We start from the raw sequence: 16,187 nt of genomic DNA, 5'->3' as shown, positions 1-16,187 counted from the left end.
CCGCATTCCCTGGGTATTGACTGGTTAGAGATTTTATTTTTTTTTTTTTAAAACTGTCAAATGGATTTTGGTGCTTTGTTGCCGGACTCTTAGTAGAATCTAAGCTCCTAACTCTCTTGTTAAAAGCCCAATTATAATGTAATTGATTTCTAAAGCATTTTAAATATTTACAAACCTTATACAATGCTTGCAGGTACAGCCTATTGTCCTGCTGCTGCATGTGTAAAAGCCTTGTCAAATTAATCTATAATCCTCAATTGCACATTATATAACCTACTAATAGATATGTAGTTTTGTGCAAGCTCATTAGACTGGAGAACATTACAAAATGTTTTTGAAAACTTAACATTGAAATCGATGGGTGTGCGGTGTGCCCTAGTACACTGATATGTTTAAGGCTGACTACAGTAAGATGGCTGCCGTATCATTGCAATGACGCTGGAATATGACAATTATATTAAAATTATTTTGATTATAATTAAGGTATTTCCAAAGATGACCTCAAAGTCAGTTGTGTTTCAGTTCGTGTTGAAGAAGTTGAGAAAACCTGCCTGATTCAAAACTGTTTAAGCAGCAAGGCACTGAATCAGGTGACATTCTTTCAGCTTCTCAGCAACACAGGGAAGAAATGAGCCCCCCCCCTCCCCCCCATCGTATTTGGGTACACATTAATTCCCATATCCAATTCTGAGTATGGACATTGTCTATTGACTTAAATGGGACTATTCACATATGTGAAGTTAAACATGTATTTATGAATTACTTTCTATGTATAAAAGCAGGTTAGGTTTCAGGAAAGTCTTTACAGAGTGTAAGAAAATATTTTAAAAGTTAAGAATTTGTCATATAATTTTCAACAAACCTTCCTTCTTGACATTTACCCAAACTGACATTGGTTTTGCATTAGCTGAAGTCCAACATTGGAATTGTCCAGCAAATTGACCGGAGTTGGTGTTCACCTCTAGGATACGACCCCCAACCAGGGTTCGGTATTCCAAGGTCTTAACTTGCTCAATTGGACTATCTCCGAAAAGCCAGTGAACTGTATTTCTGTAGCTGGGCAGCACCGGGCAACCTAAAAATCAACAGCATTTTAGCAGGTTTTTCTAAACACATTGAAATGTTGGTGAATAAGTATGTATGATTGTGTGATTCTACATAAAAGACCTTACCAGTCTAAATAAAAACAGGAGTATGCATACATTCACTGATGTCCAAGCTACGGCCCAAAATTCTGACTGTCCCGTGAGGGTTATCAGCTGTGTGAGCTGATATATGTTTACCATATTTCTTTATATTTTTCCTTTCAGTAAGTTCTTACAAACTTAACTTCTGTACGAACGAAGGGGGTGAGGAGAACAATTATTTGAATGGAACAAAGATTTCATCCCAGACTCTACAATGTCCAAATAGGATTGCAATGAAAGAGTTTCTTTCTGTTTTGGAAAGGAGTCATAAACATATGAAATTAAATTGCTGCATTTTCACTCCACAGGCACAGGCAGGGATGGAAACAGAGGCATTCATTTAGACAGAAAAATAAACAAACAGTTCTAGAGCCCAGACAAAGCCTCTCCCATCATTTTCAAGCAAAGCTCAAAGAGAAATTACGCAGCTTCAGTCTCGTGGTGAGTCACCTAGACGATGCCTAAAGGGTCACCATTTTAAAACATTTTTTTTAAAAACTGAATCAAAAAATAATTGTGTGACTTTCTCTGAGGCTCCCTCCCTGATAACAGAAAGCTGAGATATGGTTAGGAAATCCAGAAGGTCACCAAACCTGGACTCTTAGGAATTACACTCACTTTCTCCATGTGACCCTCTCCATTTTAATTAAATGAATAAATAATATAACTTAAATAACAAAGCAGAAAAGACAACATACCTATTCTTAGTGGATCTCCAGGTACCACACTGACATTTGTACCAATTCCAGATGCCATTAAGACACGCTTTCTTCTGCTTCCCTTTGATAATAGAGTGTTATTCTCTATAAGTCTTTGTTCTGTAACACAATGCATAAGACCTCTTCTTAGCAAGAATTAAATCAAGATGCTAAAAAAATTGTATCAAAATATCCAACATGCTAGTTATAAAGCAGGAGGACACTAGCATTCTTTAGGATCAACTTCATTTATGCAGTTAAATTGTCTATCTAACAAATATACTTCAGATATGTAAAGAGGGAAACATAAAAATTATTTATAATCTTTATGCAAGTTTCTAAATCACATTTATTGAATTTTATTTATTAGAAATTAGAAAAATAAGCATGAAACATGGTGTAAAAACAAGATTTACAGGATGTATGATGTATTTCCCGTTTCTCATGGCAATGCCATTTATTATTTAACTTCCAGTCATTCACATACAGAAATTAAAAAAAAAAAAATCATTCTCTCAATGGAATCGGGCCAATTCCTCTGTAACATTAGATGGAATTATGACAAAGTGCTACAACAGAAAGAAGAAGAAAATCTTTTAAAATCTTATTATACATAGAGATAGCATAACACATGCAGAATCATATGCCTATCGCTATAGCAACTCCTCCTTTTTATCATATGCCAGACAGAATAACTGCCAAAAATGCGGGCAATCTGTCAGTGACACACAGTTCTTGCCACTTAGTCAACATTTCTGTTTTAATGAATGTGCATAATATCTATGATTCTCCTTCCAGAACGGTTTAAATCTGTGGCTGCATTCTAACTTCCGTGGGTCATTTTACATTGGTTCAACATTTTTCCTCAGTTTGCAATGTCTGAAGAGAACCTCCTGCTTGTCTGTCTAAACCCTGGGACAAAAAAGTCTCCACAGAACCACAGTGAGGGCGGTGGCACACAGGCAAAAGGCTCGTTGCCTTGTCAGTCCTTAGGAACTTTTATTAGAAAGGCTGCACAGATTTTGCACTCCTGATCGACTGCCCCAGGTCAGGCAGGAACAGCTGTAGCGAAGTGCAAAAGGCTGACGTGATGTTGCTTTAGACAACATTGAGTCAGCGCAATCTGCACTTCCTGACACCAGAAGTCCTCCCATTTCATTGCAGTTTTGCACAGCCAAAAAAATTGCAGAATCTGGTCTTCTCCTATCCATTCAAGATTTATTTAAACTAATGTCATGTGACCAGGAACAGAAATAAAGTTCAGGCTCTTGTAAGAAATCTTCCCAGTCACATCATTATAATAATATTCCTCTGTGGAACATCTGAAGTTTTGATGTATTCCAGGAAAACTAAAACCAAGAAGGGAGCTTCAGTCTACACTCATCCTCACACAGAGACTCCTATTATGTCCTTGGTACGTCTTCTTTGGCCAACAGATCCAAACATCTATAACCTGCCCTACACACGTGTGCCTAAGAAAGCAAGCTTTGTAGCAGGATTGGCCATGTATAACTGCAGTGTACTTCGCACAGCAAAATGGTGCGAAAGTTAATCTCTAGAGCTGAATGATCCATTTATTGGAGCTATTTGCAAGGCGTGATTGTATTATACAATATTACATTATTAATCTACTTACAATAGAGTCATTTAAATCGAGTTTTTTCTTTACATTTTCTATTCTGAGAGTTAACAGTTCATATCCAGATTTTTCTTGTTTTCCATGTCCCTACCTTTTAATAGCCTCTATAATTTTAAAAAAAAACAACACCACCCAAAACGAAAACCAGCCTTTGTTTTCATTTCACTGCATTTCCCTGCAGATTTTCTGCATAACTCCAGCTTGTCCTGTTTCCCTAGATAAAAGCACTGGGAACAATGTAATATGACAATGGATTTAGTTTTCTAATGTGTCTGCTGGTTTAAGGGCTGATATTTGTTGCCTGGAAGCAAGAAGATGGAATAAATTTTGAAGAAGTCACAAGTTAAACCATCTGTACCTCGATCCGCTATTACAAGAAACACAAAATAGAGAACAGATCCCAGGGACTCAGATGCAATCAAATTTCCAAGTTCATTAGAAAGTGTTAAATATCACCCCAACTATTTTATCAGTTAAACTTCATAATCAAAGTGGCTCACTGTTGTTAGCAGTAAAGAATTCTCATTTAGCACTTACCGGTTAACTGGAGAACAGATGCGGCTTCATGTTTTCCAAGAGCATTAGTTGCTCTGCAAGTGTATGTTCCCGCATCCTCATAGGAAACATTCCTCAGAAAGAGAGAGCCATTCAAAACCAAGAAAGAATTGATTTGTAGAATATCTTTCTTCTTAAACCATGTTACATTTGGTTGGGGAACACCTTTAAAATGCAAATAATTAAAACATTCATTGTGAGAGATAAACCATAGGTTTTACATTGCTAACTGCTACCCTAACACCCAAGAATCCTAAGTCCCTTTCTCATTTCACAGATCGCATAAACCAAAGTAATAACATTGCAGCAAAGCAAGTACTTTTTCCACTAACAACAAAACTTCTCCGTAGTTAGGGCTACTAATAAATCAGCATCCTACTAAGATTAAAGGTTAAGCACTCTAAGGCAAGTTCACAGAACAGCTTTAAAAACTCCTACCAGTCCTACAAAAGCAGTGTGCTCACGTGTCTTGCCACAGAAAGATGTGAGACCATTAACCCCAATTAGGACCAACTGACGTAAAGATCTACACAGCACCATTTCATTCAACCTGCATCCTAGAATATATGAAGGAAGGAATGAATATTCAATTTCTAATTAAAAAGAAAGGCGAGAAGGAAAGAAGTGGAGGCAAAATAATTCTTTTGAAGAAAAAAGGGATATATTTATCAATTAGATTAGAAAATACACGTGGCCAACTTTGGCCTAAGAAACTCCCGAAAACTTCTCCAAATTGCAGATGTCATATGTATCGCTTGTAACAATGCAGTGTGACGGAAAAGGAACAGAAAGAGCTATTAAGAACTAAATGAGGGGCTCAGTTGTTAAGCAACCTCATTTACCATGTTACAGAAAGCAAAAAGTCTTTCATCATTCCTACTCTAACGTTTGAACTCTGAGAAACTCAGCATTTGCAGATAACTTGTCATTCTACATTTTAATCAATGAATGACTCTGGAAATTTAATTAGATGATTTTTCCCCCAGCACAGTCCACCTCTGTGGGAGGACTTCTGTTTTATTTTCCTCAAACATTTGCCTTTAAAAAGATATTTTGCAAGTTGGCAAATCAGACACTTCATTGCTTGTGCTCTGGTTGAGCTGCTGCAGCAGAAGTGCTCTTTCAAAGCTCCGAACTCCCAGATAAATCACGGGGTACGCCTGGCATAGGTGGCACAGTGACTAGCCACAGAGGTGCACAAAGGTGCAGGGTACAAGACAAGTCAGCGCAGTTAAACTCTTTCATCTGAACTCTTTTTTCGCTGAATATATCAATCAGTGCTCACTGACGACTACCAAAACAGGTTCTGCTATAGAAGCTGACCTGAATGTGGGACATTTGGAAGTTTCAGCCATATTGAATGCTAATTCGGTCTCCTCTCTTCACAGATCATTGTGCAGTATTACTTTACAGATGATGTCTTCATGATGTGGAACAGCCTTTAGGAACAACTTTAACATTTCAATCACTGGCTTAGCACTTCCAATGCACACCTCAAGTTTTTCCTTCACTGTAATAGGAACCAGACACGTTTTTTGGAACCTGCTATTTCACTGAAGGAAAAAGCTCCCCCCACCATTTTGTCTAGAAAGACAGCAGAGAGAGACACTCTTCTGCATAATCACAGATTTTATTCTAGACAATTTAGCAGCTGTTCAGTGCTTTTAAACTCATGAGATTGCGTTTTACTAAAAAAACCTGCATGAAACAAAGTACAGATCTGCAGAGTGCACAAGGGTCCAAAAACCAGGCTGCTTTTCAAGTTTCCAGAAGAAGCTTTATGCCACTTCAAAAAATCCTTTTGGAATTAGGATGAGGTCTTGTTTTAAGGGTCTTTTTTCCATTTTACCCCAGCTTTCTGGCTAAAATGTATCATTCTCAGACATATTTTTCCTTTACGGTGTACTTTCCATGGCCATTCAGGCGTATATACTTACTATACAGATGGGCTGAGGAGGTGTTGTGAGGATGCTGAGCTGTTTTAATCTAAGGCCTAGAGGTTTGCAGCCAGACTACCTTCACTGGCGCTAAAATCCTGCAGACCAATCAGAGCCAAAAATAAGCCAGAAGCAGCACAGTTGAGATGGGACTGAAGTCAAACGATCTTAAGTCAAATTCCACAAAACACAAAAACACAAAATAGTTGGGAAAGGTTCAAATTTAATCTTTTAACCTGAGCCTTCATCGAACTGCAGCCCAATATCACCCCATGTTACAGTCCTCCCTCTCTTCTCACCACAGCATTCAGAAACGTACCTCATTCCTGGGATTTAACTTAAGAAATATATTTCTTCCAAACTTGGTTTGTATCCTAGAGTTTATCCCGGAAAAATTGCCATGTCGCTACTCTGCTACCCATGTCTCATTGAGAGTCTAGTACAGCCTTTTAAAACCTGGACTGGAGTTCAGTTTGAAAAAGAAATCTGCAGAATAGCTTTGCCTCTCATTTTAAGTTTGAGATTCGGTATCTGTCACACACCTTAAACTCAATTTGAGTTATAGCAAATGATTCCTTTCTTCCTCCAAAGAGCTGTATACATTTCTCTTTGGGGGAAGCAAGCAAGTAATACCACACACACACAAGTAAATCAGACCATTTCTCACGTGAATAATATGAATACACAAACATAAATTCTAGATCTAAGGAGCAGAAGTGTGGACAGAGCCCTGCATGGCAGTCCAGCAACCAGTCCGGCTGAAATGCACCATGAATCCATCCAAGCAATCTTAGGGGTGCTGTTGCTTACAGACAAAGTGGGGGGAAAAAACATGACAAATGATCAGTTAAATACATAATGGAAAAAACAAACTATTATGCATATGTGATTATCTCACCGTTATTTTAAAACAGAGTTAATGTTATCTAGATACCTTCAGGGTGCATCCATAAACGTGAACTGTTTGGGCTGAAAATAGTAGTGGGGATAATCACAACACTCCTGCATTGCCTTTTACCCAAAACTACTGAGAAGTATGATTTTTATCTAAGAGATAATATTTTTGATGTGAATTACTGTATGCTGAGTCCCTCTGAGCTGGCCTCTTCACAGTCATTTTGAGGACACTTCAAGTTTTTGCATTTCATGGTTCCTTTTCTTTCCCCAACCTTTCTATTATGCGGAAACCAATTCACTATCCGAGAGCGAGCCTGGGAGAAATTGCACCATCTGCTTAAGAACAACTGGTATTTGCAAATCAAGCTCCTTTTGTGTCCTTTTTCATGGGCTTTTGGTTAGGTTGCCATTAAAAGTATTGCGGCAAATCCTCAGCTTGAGCCCTGAGCTAAGGAAAAAGGAAGATACCTTTCAGAGAGAGCTCAGGGACCTATTACAGGCTGAGGTATAGCATGAAGGGAGAAGAGGGGGTAGGACTTTGCACACTCTGCAGTCAGGACATAGCCGTCACTAGAAATCAGGTTCTTCTAACCCTGCCTTTCAGGGGAACCCAAAACTGTCAAGCACAAATGTGATATAAAGCGTTTGGAGTTGTGAATCCACAGAGATACAGTAAAGAATCTGACCAGGAAAAAGGTTTATTGTGTGGTGCTATCCCATCTGCTGATAGACACCCTGTGAGTGGAGTACAGAAATAAAGCAGGAGAAAAAGACATCACTTATAGTCCAGCTCCTTTGCATTCTTCAGCAAAGCAGTGTGTACATTTCAAGCTCTTCAGGACAGCTTCAGTTTATCTCTGTGTTCATATAACCAGTGAAAAATCCTTTCCTGCTGTAACTGTCAGGAAAAATTCTTACTGTTGGGGGATACCAACCCCCCCCTATTTTTAGGTGTGCATTTACCTTTTAAATAGCGTCTGTGCTTAACAGCGCTTTGCATACAATTCCTTCTCGTAACATAGCACAACCCCAGCACGCAGTCACCATTTATACATTTCAGGTGAAAAAGCTTTCATCATGCAGAATTTCATTCCTTTCCCTTAGAAATTAGACTCCGTATCTACTACTTCTGCTGGTATGCAGCGCTGCACACTGGGTTAGGTCTCATCGATCAGCTTTTGTGAGAAAGCAGGCAACGTATACAATTCCCACATTCCTCTTGTGACAAGACTCCTACAGTAGCACTGTGAAATGCACCGATTTTCCTACACAGAAACTGCAGAACAGAATTCGAGCAGACCATCAAAACGCAAGAAAAGCTCTTTTTTTGCCCTAGGCAAATAGTTAAGGCCTAAAACCTGTTCTTTACCCTTTAGTATTCATGTTAATTAAACTTCAAAAGTTTTAAGTATTGTTTTCTTATCCAAGCAGAAACTAAACTAAGCACAAACAAGCCAAACACGAGGTGTTGGTGTTTTCTTTTTTTTTTTAATTAAAGAAGCTAAAACTATACTTAAGCTTTGGGACATATTTGTAGGACCTCATGGAGGGGTTTGTCCTGTGCAAAAGGTTGAATTTGAGTGCAGATGCTTGACTCTCCTTTACATAGAGGTTGATCTACACAGAGGCTTTACATGGACAAAAATAACACTCACACTTGTCTTCAGGAGCCTCTTGCATTACAAAATTGTAGCGAGAAGACTATTAAGAGAGATGTTTAAAAGCTAATTACATTGAATTTTAAAAATATTTCCTCCTCACTGCTGTAATTTTCAGCCCTCTGTTCTGACTTGAAGTTTCTACTGTTGTTGTTTGTCCTTTCCCGGACAGTTCTAAATGTCTTTCCTTTCGCCTACCTGTTCAAATTTAACACATCTACATAAGCTTCTCCTACAGAATGGCTGCCCTTCTATATCCATCAGAAGACACAAAATCATTCTGGAATCATTTCCTAGACCGTCTCTTCAGGAAAAAAAGTAAATCTTCCAGTTTGTAATCCTGGAAGGAAGTAATTCCCTATCAACATCCAAGAAAATATTACTTTCAAGCTGAAGAATTCCTGGTTTGATCCCCAGCCAGTACAAAAAGGGGAAGAGGTATGAGATGGCCTGTAGCCACCTTTGTTTGCTTCATACTCCACCTCCATGCAGATGCAGCTGAGGATGAGCCCAAAGGTATCGACTCACCCAAACTGCCAAAGGTTCAGAATCCCTGAGTGCAATTTAGATCCCAGTGATTCAAATGGGAGATCCATCACTGACATCAGCTAGTAGCAGAATCAAACAATCATATCCCATGGCTCCAAGTCAGGAAAGCACTTAAGCATAGGATTAAACCCATCCTTATTAGGGAATGCAATTAAACACGTGCTTAAAATTAAGGATGGCTGTAATTGTCCTGCATGAACAAAGACATATTCTTGAACTTAGGCCTTCTTAAGTCTTAGGAAGATCTTAAAAAGCAGAATTTTACTCTTGCAATGGATCTAAATCCTCTGATGTTAAAAATTTCTACTATAGACCTAAGTGGCTATAAAACTTTAGAATTAGTTTAATCTATTTTTCTGACCTCAAAGGCAGGTTATTTTCCACTAGCTCTGGAGCAGCTCTCAAATACTCAATGTTCCATGAAAGAAAGTCATTTTCCACCATGAGTGGCCCTGGGACAGCAAATGTTATGGAAAAAACTTCCAGCTCCGGATGGGACTGTGAAACACGTGTTTAAAAAAAGAAAAAAAAAAAAAGGAATCTGCACTATAGGGTGCCCTTAAAATATTCAGTGTTCAAAACCAAATTTCCTCCAACCTTGAAAGCTCTATGAAATATTACACACCATAAAAATCTTGGCCTACTAACTAGTTACTCTAAAACATTGGATATGTCTTCAGAATTTTTTCCCCCAGCTATGTAGAATCTCATAAAGCATTCTGTATTTCCCATTCAAGAGCAAGGCAGAACTGTGCTGGCACAAATCACATTTTGCTACACTTCGCTAAAAGTTTACCTAACTTTAAAGGCTAAATTCACATGTCATCTTTCAGAGGAAACGATTCTGGGTCAGTAATATACACAATGAATGTCATCTGATTATTATTTATTCCACACTCACTAACGCCTACAGTGGATTTAGCATAACTTACAATGCAATTTCTTTGATTCATACATCTTCCAGCAGAAGTCACAAACTGCCTTTATATTCAACAGAATTATGTTTGAGCAATCAACTTCTAGCGAACTCAAAAAGGCTAAACCATGCTGCTACTGAAATTACCTGTACGAATCTTGTCAGCTTCACTGGGAATAATAGTCTTGGACAGAGAGCCAGCGTGAGATATTTTGGCAGTTGGTATGATCTTCCAACCTGCCCTCTGACACTGCTCCATTCTCTTGCAATCTTTCAAAGCTATTACCTCTGTCTCTTGCTACCAGCCACGCAACAGCCCATCTTCCTAGGTGGTAGCAACATCTGGCACGATTTAGATCTTACTGACATCTGGTGACCTCCTTAGAGGGGTTCCTGAAGCAAGACCCCTTCCCATCCCACCCTTGCTACAGCTCTGTCGGGTCCTGTTTAGTTCTCTGGCTGTCAGCTCAAAGAGAACTTGATCTTTTTTCCAGCTGCAGAAGTTAAAGGCTAGTATTTTTCAAAATTAGGCATTTAAAATAAGGCAACTATAGTTAGGTAACTAAATCGGAGGGTCTGAGTTAAGCATGAACTCAGAAACGACTGCTAGACTGAATTCTGTAGTCGACCTCCAACAAAGCCTTGGTTGGTGTGCATTAGGGCAATTCTACAATTCAGCACTGTTATCAGAGACGGTTTTGTCCAACTGGTTAGTAATTATACTTTCACTTTACTGAATAGCCGTGCTATATCACCAAGGACCCAGACAGTTCTGGTTATAAAGTAGATACATACTCAGGGACTTTGAAAATGTAATTTTATCAGAAATTAAAGAACTACATAGGAATTTCCATTCTTAGCCAGACCTGAAGTCCACTAAACTCAGCACTTAGTGTACAGTGATGGGCACCTGGGGATGTGTAGGCAAAGAGTACTAAAATCACAGCACTTATTGAATGACCCTTCCTCAGTATATCTTCCTAGCTTCCAGAATCGGAAGTAGAAATTAGACCATCATGCTTGCTTCCTCTAATATTGCTCTTCTCTCTACCTTTTCTAGCACTACTATATTATTTTTGAGATGAGATTAGCGAGCTGTGAACAGGATTCACCACAGCTTTAAGCAACAGCTTATTTTCTATTCTTTTGTCCATTCCTCTGCAATTAGTTTTGATTGGCCTCTATGGACACCACCCAGGGAGTGCGCCGGTGTTCCCATGGAACTAACCAGCATGGCTCCACAAATCTTTCTCTGAGTGGCAGTCATTCAGGTACAGCCATGTGCACATGTCATTATTTAAGGTTATTTGTTCTAGATGTACATTTATTCTGCAAATATAAATTGTGAACATTCTTTGCCCTCATTTAGCTATTAAATGTCATTTTTGTGATCCTGCTGCAACTCTTTGCGGAGAGTTTTAGATCTTATTAGCCTTTATAAATCTTGATTTTTCACAGCTTTAAGTCAACTAACTGTTCACATTGTTTTTCAGAACTTCTATAAAAATGTTGAACATCACAAATCCCCAGAGTCTTGGGGTACCCTACTGGTAACCTCTCTCCACTGTAAAATTTGACCACTTGTTCATTCCAGCCATTTAATGAGGTACTAACCAACAAGGTAACCTTCTTTTATACTATGAGACTTTGTTAAAGTTTGCCTAAGGAACTTCTTGACAGCTTTTTGCAAATTGAAGGAGGAAGTATCAAGGCAATACCCACCCACTCACATGCTTGTTGAGCATTCCAAGGACTCTCATAGATTTTTGAAATTTTACCTTTCTCTAACATAATCCATCTTCCTGAATTAGGAATTTGAAGGAAATCCCTGCTCCAATAAGGAAAGCTGGGACAGAAAGGGAGAAACACACACCAGAAAAAAAGCAATTCTGTAAACCATTCCAACTTATCCCCCTCCCCCGAACTCTGTAGGCTATATCTACATTAGCGAGTAGGGGAGGGCATCGGGAATGTGCTTTTAAAGATACATAGTTGGTACCCAAAGTCCCAAAGCACACCCGATGTGTGTTTGGATGAGGGTTGCTTTGGACTACTTGGTGAATCTTGCCTGGGCCCTTGGACTTACTGCCCATTAGTGTTTGGAAAATAATAGGTACAGTCCCCAGGCACACCTTTCAGTTTAGTATATCCCAAAGGATTCAGTTTTCAGGTTCCCAGACTGTTGCAAGACACGAATCAAAGCACATTTAAGGTTTTGAAGTACATCTTTCAGTCCTTTCCGCTTATGCCCAAACAAACAAAAACTCCAATGTAGATGCACTTATAGTAAAAAGAAGCATAAGAGCAAAAGGCTTTTTATTATACTAATTACAGTGTCATTCCGTCGTCACAAAATAAACCCATACTTACCCCTTCAAACCCTTGAAATCCATTATTAATAGCTTTTAGAAGAACACACACAAAACCTTAATGAAATGAAGAGCCAGAATCCTATGTATTTAAAACTGCTATTTTTCTTCACTGAGATGTCTTCTGAGGGGTTAAGCATAGAAGACAAAGAACAGCATCAAAGTTACATTTGGAATAGTGTGGGGAAATGAAGGAACAGATGGAAAATAAAATTCTTGATTTATCTGGACTTGTTTCAAGTTCCAGTACTGACAGCAAGTAGCTGGTCCGTCTTTGTGAAATGTATGTGCAAAAAGATGACCTTGATTCAACAGGTTTTGTGTATTTCTCACAACTTTTTTATCAATATGTTATTCTTAGAGAGCCAAAATATATTCATAGGAATGCATAATTTGGATGAAGATGGAGTTTCTACTTTTAAAAGCCTCTGTGCCAAGATATTGCAGAGATGCAATATAACGTATAAACAACCTCAATTCAGTATATTTCCCTTTCTACTTCCTTACCAGCAGGTGGCAGACAATGCACATTTTATACATATTTTCATTTTTTCCACCCTATTTTATTTCAACTTAGAACTTTCAAGGTTTCACAATAAATGGAGTCTGACAGTTTTAGTTTATTTTAGTAATAATCACAAGACGATCTTTTCTGCAAATACAATAAATGTTATCCAAGAGCAATTTGGAGCAATCAGTATTGATATTTATACCATGTGTGTTGATTGAAAAGCTCTTGGCTGTAAGAATGGAATATGAATCTATTCAGAATGTTATGAATATCTTCTAGCATATGCTCCTGCGGGAGCTATAAAAGTGAGTTCATTATAATTAGTGGAAAAATAGTTTTGTTATAAATTAAAAAGAGAGAAGAAATCAATACAATTAGCTCCAACAGTTTAGCTAACTTTTCTTAATCTACTCTTTGATGGTCTTCTACTTATCAGGATTCACTGCTCTTTAGCATTTCAAAGGTTTTTCAAACTAAATATGATATTCAGAGTGTGCAAGAAAGACTTTCAAAAGGACAAAAAGAACCAAATCAGCAACAATGAAAAAGGAAAAAAACCTGTAGTCAGCTGGCTTACACTGCATGTAATATTAAACTTCACGTCCTTTCCGTTAAAACCATCAAACAAGAGCTGTCCTGTGTAACGTGCCCTAATGAGCCCGGAGCCTCTTAAGTGGAATATACTTCAGGCCTTGAATAATTAAAGGGTGTATTGTACAGCCATTAGCCAGCCTGCAGAGGAAGTTTCCTTACAACATCACCTCCATTCTACCTTTCACAACTGTCCTTTTCAGATTGTTGGGCGGGCTGCTCCTACTTCCAGCTGAAGTTCTGCTCTATGGCATGATATTCTCTCCTAAATGAACAGTTAATTTACTGGTTTGCATATGTGCAGAATTTTTATATGCTTCAGAAAGAAAATTCCTGAATAGACCTTACACTGCTGGACACAAAACGTCGAATTCAATATGTAGACTTATTCACAAAGAAAACTATGGTTTGAACAACTATAAAGTAGTATTGTAGGTTATTCAGCCTACAGAAAAAACTCAGAAGTCATTGCTGCCAAGAAATTCAAAAGTAATTTCAGAATTCTGCCAGTGACATGGCATTTATATGCTTCACAGACACCTTATTCATTAGATGGTTCTTCTTACGGAGAACTATTTTGCCAGCTAGCAAGAGTCCAGTAGATCAGATGTATCTGCTCAATGCCACTGAGAATTCTGCATCAGTAACATCTGTCTAGGAGGATCCTGAATAAGTATGTAGCAGAACATGTAAAACACACAAAGTCTTATCTAGTAATACTTCCCTCGGGACAGGCAGAGAAGTTGTCACCCACAAAGAAAACAAATCCTCCTTTCTGAGTATTCAGGAGGAAGGGCAGCAAGGAAAAGCGCTCCAGATCTAGCCAAGGTCTCCCTGACACTAAAGGAAGGGCTCTCTTGTAATTACTTCTGTAGTTCATTCTAAGAGATCCTCAGCTGATAGACAGTCACATTCCATTGCTGTCCAATGGCATTTTTACTCTAGATATTAATTGTAAGGATTTGTAGAGGGCTATCACTCCAAGAAGGCAAGAGATTATTACTTAAATCATGTCTGATGAGGAGAAAAGGACACTTGCTGACTCACATTGCCTGTTTGTAGGAACAGAAATTTTTAGAGTGCATAGAAATATTAGTATCTTTTTCTGATTCAAACTCTTGGTTGTCTGATAATTTACATGTTGTTTTATCACCATTCAGAACAAAGTTATCCTACTATACAGAAAATGGACATATTTGGGGGTCCCACCTATTATACAAATATATTAGTGTAATGTGCTATTAAGTTCAGTCTTCTAAAGTCAGTGGTTTATTAGTTTTCATTAAGGAAAAACTGCTTCCATCATTGCATAAATTTTTTCTGCTTCTAGGCTTAGTGATATTTTAAGACATGCAAGCTCTATTTTATTCACAAACAGTAATACTTACTTCCTTGGCAATGACAGGAAATAAAGCAATTAGATAAATCATTTTTTAAGTCAACACTGGTGTCTTAGCATAACTAAAGTTTGGCTCATGAATATACACAGTTCCAAAGCATTGGGAAATCTACAGTCCCATGTGAAAATATTAATTTATATTTAAATTGCTAACTGCTTACCCATCCTAATAATATCAATATTAACAGTGTGACATTAACTCTCTGCTGGATTTCAGATGTAGGTCAGTTATACATAGAGTTGCCAAACTATAGCTGGAAAATATTACTTCATCAAAGAACTAGCCTTGGTACAACAGTGAATAGCAGAGCCACATGTCCTAATATATGTCAGCCTGGCGCCACTATTGTATGCAGAACTATTTGCATATATATATATATATATATATATATATATATAAATAACATTTCTATCACTGCTCTGGTTCATTATCAACACGCCTTCTGATACGGAGTCCCCCAGCAATATGAATGCAAACAGCACACTGACTTCTCTGAAGTCTCTCTTTGCACTCAATTGCAACGTTCACTGTTATTAGCACTTTCATACATCATCTTCAACACGGCACAAAAGGCTCACCTTAGCTTATTAAATATTTTGCAGAATATTGCTGCTGTGAGTTAAATCTTACAATTTAAACTTAGCAGATAGTAATGATGAGATTAAAAAGAAAACGTCGACCTTTCCAACAAAGGACTAGAAAATAAAATGAAGAAGTGAACTGCTTAATGCACGTAGCTCTGACTAACACTAATGCTGTTCCACAGATGTTGAGCTTGAAAATATCTATATGCTTTCATGGCTCAGCACTTCTCTTTCTTTCCTTACTGCAGCTGCAGACTGATGGCTCTAAAAGGTAAGTTTACTTCACCATCAGGTTTAAAGTTCTATTAAGCTACGGCTGGAGATTTCATTTTCGGTTTTAACAATAGTCTAGACATATGTGCACCTCAAATAGGGATAAGGAAAGTTCTCTGATGAGCAAGTCAGCTGGCCACGCTTGCTATTGCAGCAAGATAGTCATTCACTGGTGGGCTTTAAGCTCTGTAGCGCAGCGTCAGACCACTTAACGGAAAGAAAAGTACTTTTAAAGGAAAGCCTGTTTGAACATATACGTGTGTGTGCAAATTAAAGCGAAAGACAGAAAAGAAACAGGACTGGTGTGGGTGACACGCCTAATAAAAAATTACTAATGATCAATGATTTTATTCCTTCACTGGTAATTTCTTTCAAGATGTAAGGTAAACTTCTGATTCCAACATTACAAGGAACTTCACTGCA

At 38.1% G+C, this 16,187-nt stretch overlaps 1 protein-coding gene across 1 annotated transcript in view; it reads right to left on the bottom strand.

The window, feature by feature from the left end:
* Positions 1–16,187, bottom strand: part of ADAMTSL3 (ADAMTS like 3) — a gene marked incomplete at its 5' end in the record, with an annotated part of 185,190 nt that overhangs the window by 8,056 nt on the left and 160,947 nt on the right. Inside the window, 3 exons of the mRNA XM_082488623.1 lie at positions 863–1,075; positions 1,886–2,005; positions 4,062–4,244. Coding sequence (XP_082344749.1) covers positions 863–1,075; positions 1,886–2,005; positions 4,062–4,244 — 516 coding nt within the window. The remainder of the gene's footprint in view (positions 1–862; positions 1,076–1,885; positions 2,006–4,061; positions 4,245–16,187) is intronic.

The sequence above is a fragment of the Vanellus vanellus genome (assembly GCF_965231255.1).
Source record: "Vanellus vanellus genome assembly, chromosome: 11".
NCBI lineage: Eukaryota > Metazoa > Chordata > Aves > Charadriiformes > Charadriidae > Vanellus > Vanellus vanellus.
Note: the sequence above shows the minus strand (reverse complement) of the source record. Positions and strands in the feature narration are given on the sequence as shown.